Source organism: Dipodomys merriami, unplaced genomic scaffold (genome assembly GCF_024711535.1).
Source record: "Dipodomys merriami isolate MVZ:Mamm:240054 unplaced genomic scaffold, mDipMer1.0.p SCAF_81, whole genome shotgun sequence".
In the NCBI taxonomy this organism is placed as follows: domain Eukaryota; kingdom Metazoa; phylum Chordata; class Mammalia; order Rodentia; family Heteromyidae; genus Dipodomys; species Dipodomys merriami.
In genome coordinates, this window is record NW_027206413.1 from 4,276,839 (window position 1) to 4,287,500 (window position 10,662).

Here is a 10,662-nt window from a genome sequence, read left to right on the forward strand (position 1 = left end):
AAAAATATAAAATACACATCAAAATCACAAGCCTGCTTTGTAAATGAAGCAAGTTCAAATGTATGGCTCTATTCTTTGACAAGGTGTGTTTTTGTCACAGTAACTGAACCCTCAAGGTGAAGTGAAGTGATAGTTTCTGAATCATGGCACTCATGCTTGGCTTTGAGTGTGACTTGACTTCATGCTGAGTGTCATAAAAAAAACAATGAAAATATTTTAGGTCAAGTAGAAGATTCTGAAAGATTGTTTTGTCTGGCCCTACTTACACTTAGAATGTCACATGTATGGTGGTCTAAGGTCTGTTAAGTTTGTTATAGAAAACAGTCGTGCTATAATTCTTGTTACATTTTTTAAAAACTATCAGAAAAAAATCTTAGGAATTAGCCTATGTGTACAAATTATGCACAAAATAATTTAATCGAAGCTAAGTTAGTGTAATTGGCACAAATCCAGGTGGTGTGAGCTTCCTAACTGTCCTGGGCCCCTCAGGTGCGGTGTGGCTAGCCTTCCCAAAGTGATGGAAAATGGGCTCTAGCCAGTGCGGGAGCAGAGCTCCAGGCATGGCTTTCTTGCTTCTCACTTCCCTACTTTATGTGGCTAAAGAAAGACTTGGGAGAAGGTCAACAGGATTCATTTAGAAGTTAAAATTAAGAATCGTGACGTCGTGATATCAGTCTCCTTTATACTCAAAGCGCAATGTTAGTTAGCGACAAGGGACATAGGCGAGAATTTGATAGGAGCTGCGTGTGGATGGCAAGAGGAAATAGATGGAGATGTCCAGACATCAGACCTGCTCATGTTACATACATAATTTGCTGTTAGCATATAGTACCATAATAGCTTTATTTTTTTAGCTCTGGAACCTAGAATATTCTCTCTGTATTGGAAAGTTGGGCAGTAAGTGAAAGGTGCAATTTGTAGCTACATGGTTAAAATGCATATAGACAAGGGTACGCAAAGCCTTCAGTTACAGTGGATGTGTGTGTGTGTGTGTGTGTGTGTGTGTGTGTGTGTGTGTGTGTGTGTGTGTGTTCTGATACTAGGGTTTTTAACTCAGGGCCCGGGCATTGTCCCTTAGTGTGGGACAAGGAGAGGGCGTAATCCCAATGGGAGAATTTTTGTCCTGGAAGTTTTTCATGCCATGGGAAAAAAAAATCAAGGAAGGATTAATCATTTTAAACCAAACCACACTTCATTTTGTGAAATGCTTCATCCTTCCTCTGTGTACACCAAACCAATTTCAGACTCAGAGCAAAGGGATTGGACATTTTACTGCTGTAATCCTTGGCAGAGCAGCTTGCTTCCAGTGACAGAGAATGCCAGGGAATACACGAAGCTGATTTACCAACATTTACATGCTACCTAAATTCAAACATACCTTGTCTTTTTTCACTTATTTTTCTTTACTTGAATATGGAACATTTTCTAGTTTTTCATGAAGACTGATCTTTCTGTGTTGGAAACAGTCACGAGGGACTAATTATATTTAATTGAATTGAAATTAAGTAAAAGTACTTACGTTTCTTGGTTGCACTGACCACATTTCAAGAGCTCAACTGTGTTGTGTGGCTCCTGGCTCGATACTTAGGTAATTCAGTCCATTAGTGGACGATGATTGCTAGAGGTCTCAGGTAGAAACAAGTTTGAGATGTGGTCCCTTGTGCTTGCTTTGAGATCAGTGAAATGCTTTTTGTGCTTTATGAGTTAAAAGTATGTTAGGAAGGTAGCTCCTAAATGCATCGCTGAGAGATCATGGAAGGGGTAGAGCTAAACGCAGCAGCCGTGGGTGTCAATCCTGAGAGCTTGTATGGTGGTCTAACAGGAAAGCGCGGCTACCGGTGTGCGCTGGACAGAGGAGCGCACAGCTTCAGAAGGGACACATGCAGAGTAGTGACGAAGAGAGGCGCACATGCCTGACAGCCAGATCTCTCCTATCCAGCGGGCAGATAGAGCAGCCAGATCATCCTCTTAGCCCTGGGGTGGTCAATTCTTCTGTGTTTTTCTAGTAGGGCACATCAAAAGGAGGCAGAACTTTGGAGTTAAGGTTGATTGGGCCTTATCTCTCTTTTTTTGGTGCCAGATGTTGAGATGAGTGGAAAACGTTGGTCGTTACACCATGAAAATCTGATTAATGGCCACGAAGTCTGTGTCCCTTAGGCATTGTGACTTGAGAGACAGGCTGCACTGGTAGGAATTTTCACACAGTCTTAACTCCTGCGACTTCTGCCTCCCAACAGTTGTGATAGCTGAACTTCCCAAGACCTAAGTAATGTTCTCTAAGCCCCGCTGAAGACTTGGTTCAGTCTTGAATATATTCTTCTTGAATATATTCTTAGAATAAACCCTAGGTACACAATCAATTATAAATTACATTTTAATCGTTTTTAGTTCATTTTTAAAGGAATTTCTGAAAACGCAGAAAAACAGGGTAGAGGAATTTTGTCTACTGATTGTACAACGTCAGTACTTTCTGATGGCTAATTTTCTGTAAGTTTCTAGGCTGAGAGAGACTTTTATGGAGGCAAGAATTCACTTAAATTGCCAACTTGAAACAAAATCAAGCCCTGCAAAAGTGAATATGACCCAATGATCAGAACTTTATATCTTAATGTACCTAAGAATGAGGGGAAATAGCTTTGCTTTTGGAACTTAACGAAAACGTAATATTTGCTCCCATGTTTTAGTACTAGATTCTCTTGTGGCTTGAAATTTTCAACATTTTACCTATACATTAAAACGTGCCATATTTTAGTGGATTGTGTGCATGCCTGCACACACGTACACGTAGAAAACCCCACGGCTAAGAAGCTGGCTAGAACACACCATCCAAGATGGAGACCATATTGGTGATGCTGTGTCTTGAAAGTATGCATTGGGTAGATCCTCAGGCCAAGCAGGAGAAAAGCGTGATGGGATGCAAGAGAACATCTGAATCAGTCTATACCCCTTTCCAGATAGAACAGCAACGGAGGTCAGGGGAGTAGTTGATTGACTTGTCCATATCCAACAGCTGACGTCAGTCAGTAGCTGGAGTAGACTCACCTCTATTCTCTTTCTTTTCTCCCTCCCACTCTCCCCTGCCCTCTCCCCACCATTCTAGGCTCTTCTTTTTAGCCAAGCTGAATCCTGTAAGACTTTTAAAAAAAACTGTTCCACCTAGATCACTGGTTTGCTTGCCTCATGCTGGTCCTAGGTAGAAAGTTGTTTTAGAATCCTATTCACCGTTCATTGCTGTTAACTTGATGAAAATTCTACATCAGCCTCTGTGATTATTTCTGTTTTCCTGTGTGTAAATCTTTACCACTGTGACAATTAACATAAAAAGGATGGATTGACTTCTGACTGTGGGAAATAAATCACCCCAACTTTTGACAGAAGAGCTAGAAAAAAGAGAGAAGATTAATTGGTTTTATTTAGTGGCTTATTGTTTATAGTGATAGCTATTAAAAATAGATAACCAGAGGCTAATAAATGTTAATGGTCCCTTCACTATTAGAAAAATCAATTGTCAGTGGATATAGCATATATATTAATATATTATTTTGTTTATAGTCTTCAATAGTGTTTAAAATTTTATCCCTGAGAGAATTACTTTTTAAGGGATCCTGAAAGGTTAACATTTCTACCAAGAACAGATTTAGCAAGAGGACATTTTCTCTACATATAATCTTAAGGGCTTTCAAGGCATTATTTCATAATTGTAATAAAATGCATTTGTAATTTGTCAAGATGGATAAACGCCTCACCAATGACTCTTATATATTTCTTTGAAACTTGTTTGAGAGCAGTTAGATAGATTTCTAAATATAAGTAATTAAAATTGTATAGTATTGAGTTATTGACTAATGCTGGACTATTAATCAAGCTAAAAAATTCTACAATCAGTGCTCAGTGTGCTGAAGCCTAGTAAAATAATAGTATTTGTGTTCAGTGAGGCAAGTAGCCACAATTAAGCACTTCACTTGACAAATGAGAGGGTCCACTTTATTTTGCACTTAATTGAATTGTTGTACATGCGCGCTCGCCATTGTCTCCAAGCCCTTCATTTTGGTTGCTAGTCATTGGTGCTTGTGCATTTGTTAACGGTGGAGCAATTAAGTCAGCTTTCTCAATTCAGTCAGCAGCATCGGGGCCACAGACCAAGCCTTGGTGAATGCTGTTAATATCCCCCATGACAGATTATTCATTCTCTGAACAAAATTTTTGCTAAACAAATTAGAGCCCTGTCAAGGGATGTACGAAATAGCTTTGGATAGGGAAAACTCTTCAGGTTTTATATCACTCACTGCTGTCTGCTTAAGTAAGCAGGAGAACTTCTGTAGAGAAGTTTTTAATTTTAATTTATTTTATGAGAACCCCACATTGATCGACTTATTATGAGTTGCAGAGAATGTGCTGTGGTAATCTTGCTAATTATCAGGCTTTGTCACGGCTGCCTTCCATTCGCTCCTGCAATGAAGCCCTCTTTCTGCGCGCACAGTGACATTCTGTCATTTCTGGGCTGTTGTAAATCATTCTTCTGGCCACCAGTCAGGAGAAAGACTTCATGGATGAATATTTGGGGGGAGGAGGTGTAGAAGATAGAAGCCAGAATTTCTTTATTCTTTCCATTTTGGGTACTGGGTATGGTATTTCTACTCAGCTTTCTTGCTCACAACTGGAGCGCTACTACTTGAGCCACACCTCCAGTCTGACTCTTTGCTGATTCATTGGGGATGAAGTACTGCAGACGTCACTGCCCAGGCTTGTTTTGAACCTCGGGCTTTTGGATCTTAGCCTCCAAAATGGCTAGGATTATAGATGTGAGCTGTTGCCAACAAAGTCTGTGTTCCCTGGGCTGTATCAGTGGCTGTGCTTTGAGTGGACCCCAGTTCGGTATTTATGAAATCATGCAAGCAACTTGCCCACCTGTCTGCATGTTCGCCAGACACCCTAAGACCACCTCTGTATCAACAGCTTATGAAGAACTCTGAGGACAGTTTGTCCTCAGTTTTCTGAACTGACAGATAACAACCACGGCTTTCCTTATCCCAGAAGATTACTGCAAGATTAAGCTAGATAATTGATTTGAAAGCACTTTGGAAAGTTACAAATGTCACGGAAACATAAGAGACGGTTACACATATTTTTCCCTAGTAACGTTTGGCTTAATTAAGCCTGTTGCTTTTAAAGCTTACAAAAATACACTGATATTTGCTTGTGGGAGATCAAGACGAGAAAGCAGGAGTTTCTTGACATGGCCGTGATTCATACTGGAAGGGAATGTTCATTTGGGAAATGATGTGTCTCTGCAGCCTTGAACTGGGTTCCCGTGGCACAGCCAAAGCTCTCTTACGGAAGAAACTAGCCAGCTCACACCGGTAAATCCTCGCTCCTGGGGAGGCTGAGATCTGAGGACTGCAGTTCAAAGCTAGCCCGGGCAGAAAAGTCCAGGAGACTCTGGTTTCCAATGAACCAGCAAAAAGCCCGAAGTGAAGCTGTGGCTCAGACGGTCAAAGCACCATCCCTGAGTGAAAAAGCAAAAGGACAGCACCCAAGCCCTGAGTTCAAGCCCCAATACCAGCACCCCCACACCCACACCCATACTCACACACACACAAAGTGAGAAAATGTCATCGGAATGTACCTCACGCTTCCAACCGGCGCAGCAGCCTAGAAAGCACTGACCGGGCTTCTGTTTGTGTGTTTCAGACCCTACCAGTGTGGCCACTGCTCTCAGTCCTTTTCGCAGCCTTCAGAACTGAGGAATCACGTGGTCACTCACTCCAGTGACCGGCCTTTCAAGTGTGGCTACTGCGGCCGAGCCTTCGCGGGAGCTACCACCCTGAACAACCACATCCGAACCCACACTGGAGAGAAGCCCTTCAAGTAAGTAGCAGGTTCCTGTCTCAGCCTCTCCTGAGAGCTGGCAGAGGTGCCCGGCTGGGAGAAGGCTCCTTGGCAGGTCAGAGTCCAGGCTGCCAAAGGATCTCTTGGCTCAGTGCCTGACATTTGGAAAACGAAGTCAGGAGATTTACATCCTGGTCCTGGCTCAAGTTTTGCAATCCTGGGCATGAGATGATCTTTCTGAGTGTTTTTCTCATCCGTAAAGGACAGCGATCTGAGTGAATAATTTCCATGTTCTCAACAGTGCGCGAGGATCTAGGAGTCACACAGAGCTCTTAGAACCACAGGGAAGGTGGCCCTGTGTTCAGGACAGGTGAACAAGCCTCTCTTTGAGAACCTGAGCCCTCCAGGATGCTGCCAAGCTACATCCTCCTCTTTCTTAAGGTGCTGAAGCGTTTGAACTGATTGTCATAGCCAGTCTGTGACTTTGTACTGTGTGTTTTGGACTTTAAAATGGCCATAGTAGCCAGGTGCCAGTGACACGTGCCTGTCACAAGTCAGAAGGCTGAGATCTGAGAATCGCACTTTGAAACCAGCTCAGCAAGAAGGCTTCTGCAGTGTTTATCTCCAATTAACTACCAGAAGCACCACACACACACACACACACACACACACACACACACACACACACACACACACACAGAGAAGTGGAACTATGGCTCAAGTGACAGAGTGCTAACCTTGAGCAAAAAATTTTAAGCCTCCCGTACTGGCACAAAAAATGAAATAAAAAAAAAATAAGGAGTAGCATTACCATGGTGAAAAACAAAAACAAGGCCAAACACAAACACATGGCACATTTTTTTTTTAAAGGATTCAGGAGATATGGGAAAAGGTAAAAATGAGTTCTCAAATTATGGGCCAGGTAAGGGGGCGTGTCTTTCAAGAGTTAGCCTGACCGTCTGAATCGTGTACTGGGACTTTTCTGTCCATGTCTTTGTTCTTCCAATCCTTCATTCATTCAATTATGTGTATTCATTTGTTCAGCAGATATTCACAGAGCATCTACTTTTACATTAGACACCTTGCTAGGCACAAGATAGACAAAGGTGAAGGAGACTTCCTCCTACCCCGAGTAACAGAGAAGTAGAGTAATCAATACTAGGTGGAAGATGATGTGTTGAAGATGTTTTGAAGGATGGATAGGAGTTTTCCAGAAATACTGTGAGAGCTCAAACAGCATGTGGAAAGGTTTGGGGACCATGGAGCCAGCTGGTAGTCTCAGAGAAGTTTTTACTGTTTTTTGTTTGTTTGTTTGTTTTAAAATAATTTTGCCTTCTACCCTCTTACATCTCTCTCTTCCTCATATTGGCTTTCTCCAATTGAGAGGGAAAATTGTAGTACATGGGATGTCCAGCCTTAAATTACAAGAGTCAAGGAAGAGAGGAAGTGCTTGAAGAAGTAGGAAGAGGTTGCTTAGGTCTCAGCTAATTAGTCTTAGACTCTTGTGGCCCCTGACTTTCTCTCTGGACCCGCTGCTGGGGGGACGGGGTGTGGTGGGGAGGGGGACGCGGTATTCCTTCCCGAGTCAGTGACAGCCCAGGGCAGCAGCGGCTCACTGGCCTGGGCCACTCCCCCTCAGTTGTCTGATAGCAGAAGGAGGAGCTCATAAAGAGCCATCTTTGCTCAGTCCCCCAAGAATTAGTTACTTCATTGCATCATTTTCCATAATACTTCCATTGATGCTGTTAACACTCAAAGCGGCAGTAGCTTTTGTCTGTAAGCCTGGGTGCTGCTCGTTCACTGCATGAAATCTCCTGGCTAAGGAGACAAGATGGAGCCTAACACTGGGCCTACAACGTACCAGCCAGGCTACACATCCAGGAGGCTGCAGGAACACCAAAGGCTCCCGGCTCTTTCATGCACCCTGAGGGGCTAGCTGGCTTGCCTCATTCTTAGCTGTTTCCAGTGCACTGCCCGGGAGATCTGGTCATCTCTCTAAAGCCTGCCCATGCAGGGTCACAATGGCGTATTGCGTACATCTTTGAGATGGAGGGCTGTTGAAAAACAGCGGTGTGGGACAGTTGAGGCTCTCCCGGTCTCACACATTGGAGAGCTGGCAGCCAGACGGCTACTGTGCCAAGACTCACATTGATTTTTATCTTGTTGCTGTGTAAATAGATTTTAGTAATTAATTGAAGAGGTTTCAGGGTCAAAATGGGAAATAGATTTCTATTAATGTTAAGGTGTTACTTACGTGTAACCTTGTTGATTCCACTCAATTTTTTCCTTTAACTTCCTGTTTTTGTCATGTTTCCAATAGTGTTGCCATCTTAATTTTAGTTCATCAGCTTAACATCTGAAAGGTTTCGTGATTTTATTTCCCCCTTCCCAACAGTAGGTTTTGTGATCATGCCTGATTTCTTTTTATTTATTTCTTTATTTTATTATTTAATTTTTTATTGTGAAAATACCATACAGAGGAGTTACAATTACATGGGCAAGGTAACGAGTACATTTCTTATCAAGCATTATTACCTCCTCCTTTGTTTCCCCTCCCCATCCCTTCCCATCTCCCCCCCGCCCCTCCCCCTCCACCCCCCCCAGCCAAATTTGTAAAGTTTGTTTTTAGACATGACATCTTGTACATCTCATTGTTGCAATAGGTCCACTTATATCCCTCTTTAAACAATTTGTTTTTTCCCTTCCCCTCCACAAATTATACCAACATCAAATACAGTGAAAACAGGGGTTATACTGTGGGGGAGGGACATACAAAGCAACAACAAAGAAATCATCTTATAAATATGTCAGAGATAATCCATGCCTGATTTCTTGTGGGAAAAAAATAAACTAATGAAAAATGAAGGAGAAGGCTGGGTGCTGGTGGCTCACACCTATAGTCCTAGCTTCTGTGGAGGCTGAGATCTGTGGATTGAAGTTTGTAGCCAAACAGGGCAGAAAAGTATGATACTCTTATCTCTAATCAACCAGAAAAAAACTGTAATTGGAGGTATGGCTCAAGTGATAGAGCACCAGCTTTGAGTAACAAAAGCCAAGCAAGAGTGTGAGTTCAAGCCCCAGTACTGATTTAAAAAAGGTGATACCACTAGGGTTACTGGATTAGAGTCTGTGTGCATGATCTAGTTCCATCTGCTCCGGCTCTTATCAAATAGCCACAGGCTATAATATTTTAGGTTCTTTAAAAAATTTTATCAACTTTGGTGGCGGGGGAAGATTGGGTGGGAGGGGACAGCAGGGGGGGTATGGGAAGGGCTGGGAAGGGGAAACAAAGGAGGAGGTAATAATGCTTGATAAGAAATGTACTCGTTACCTTGCCCATGTAATTGTAACCCCTCTGTATGGTATTTTCACAATAAAAATTTTTTTATCAAATATATATCAGCTCTCCAGGGGAGAGCTGAGTGCGTGCTTATTTTGAAAGTGTGAGATTTAAACATCTTCTAGGAAATGGAAAGATAGATCCTTTAGTGTATACAACCAGGTCTTTCAGGATTGAAGTGTCCCAAGGGGATGTGGGAATCTTCCAACCATAGCTCATGCATACCCAGCCCGTGGACATTTGTAAATATTATGAAGATACCCTTTTACAAGCTTATAAAACAAACATTCAGAAAAACTTTGGTCGCAGATTAGTCAATAAAAAAGGGATTTCTTCACAACAGATACTTTTACTACTTCAACTAATGGGTATTGGCTTAAACAATGTTGTAGTGGAGACATATCTTGTAAAGATACACAACCTTCAATTATCTGCCCGGGGCATCTTCCAAAGAGATGGCCCCAAATGGCTCTGTCCCCAGATTCTCATTCTCTCTCTCTCTCTCTCTCTCTCTCTCTCTCTCTCTCTCTCTCTCTCTCTCTCTCTCTCACACACACACACACACACACACACACACACACACACACACACACACACAAGCATTTAGAAGGCCTTTGCAGAATCCTCAGCTCCCATCTGGGAATCATGGGAGAGCATCTCCAAGGTCTAAAATCTTCTTCAGAGAAGTGCAGTTTGTAGGCAGCTCAAGTATCCAGAGGAGTCTGGAGAGTTGGCAGTAAGAGGCCAGCCTGCATTCCAGGCTTTTCCTCACAGTCTGATTAGCTGGAGTCCCACGGAAAGAACTCACGTCCCCAGATCTAGGGAGCTCACGGACCTGTTGACAGCTACAGACTTACATTTTCTAAGATGAAGGGGTGCCTTGGGAATCTGGAGACAGGGTCGTACTGAAGATCTTGGCTCGTGGTCTGTTCTGTGAGACTGAAAGTCATGGAGAGCAAGGAGGAAAAGCAAGGCAGCGTTTCATGTACCAGCAGTGGCCCAGTGCGTTGTTGCTGGAAGGAAGGGAGGGAGAGGAGTTGACAGGCTAAAAACTATTCCTCACGGTGAGGGGCCCTCCTCTCCCTGCGGATTGCTAACAGAATCTCTCAGTTTTCAAATAGACCACTCTGCCAGGTGTGCAAGCGTGCAAAGACTGGTGTGAACAGTGCTGGGCTCCTGCATGTGAGCAGGTCAGGACTCTCTCTAGGAAACCCTCTTCATCCTTCTTATAATAAAGGAGATATGGGGGAAAAAACTACTAGTTTTTGTCTTGGAAAAGGGATTTTAGCACAGGATAAAAAAAAAATCAAAGGCTATTTTGAATGATGTCCAATATTTGAATAAAAGCTAGACCAAAAGAAAGACGATCTAAAAAAACAAATCAGTGAATACGCATCACACACATTACATGCACAAAACCCGGCACGATTTGGCCCAGTTCAAGATGTGTTTTGGGCGGATTACAGATGTGCAGAGAGCTTCTTGCAGGATGA

General features: G+C 42.8%; 1 protein-coding gene across 2 annotated transcripts in view; it reads left to right on the plus strand.

Moving 5' to 3' along the window:
- LOC138819679 (putative histone-lysine N-methyltransferase PRDM6) overlaps positions 1–10,662 on the plus strand; it is a 128,865-nt gene that overhangs the window by 89,909 nt on the left and 28,294 nt on the right. For both annotated transcript variants that reach the window (XM_070011172.1, XM_070011171.1), the window contains exon 6: positions 5,692–5,868. In XM_070011172.1, the coding sequence (XP_069867273.1) occupies positions 5,692–5,868 (177 nt within the window). The remainder of the gene's footprint in view (positions 1–5,691; positions 5,869–10,662) is intronic.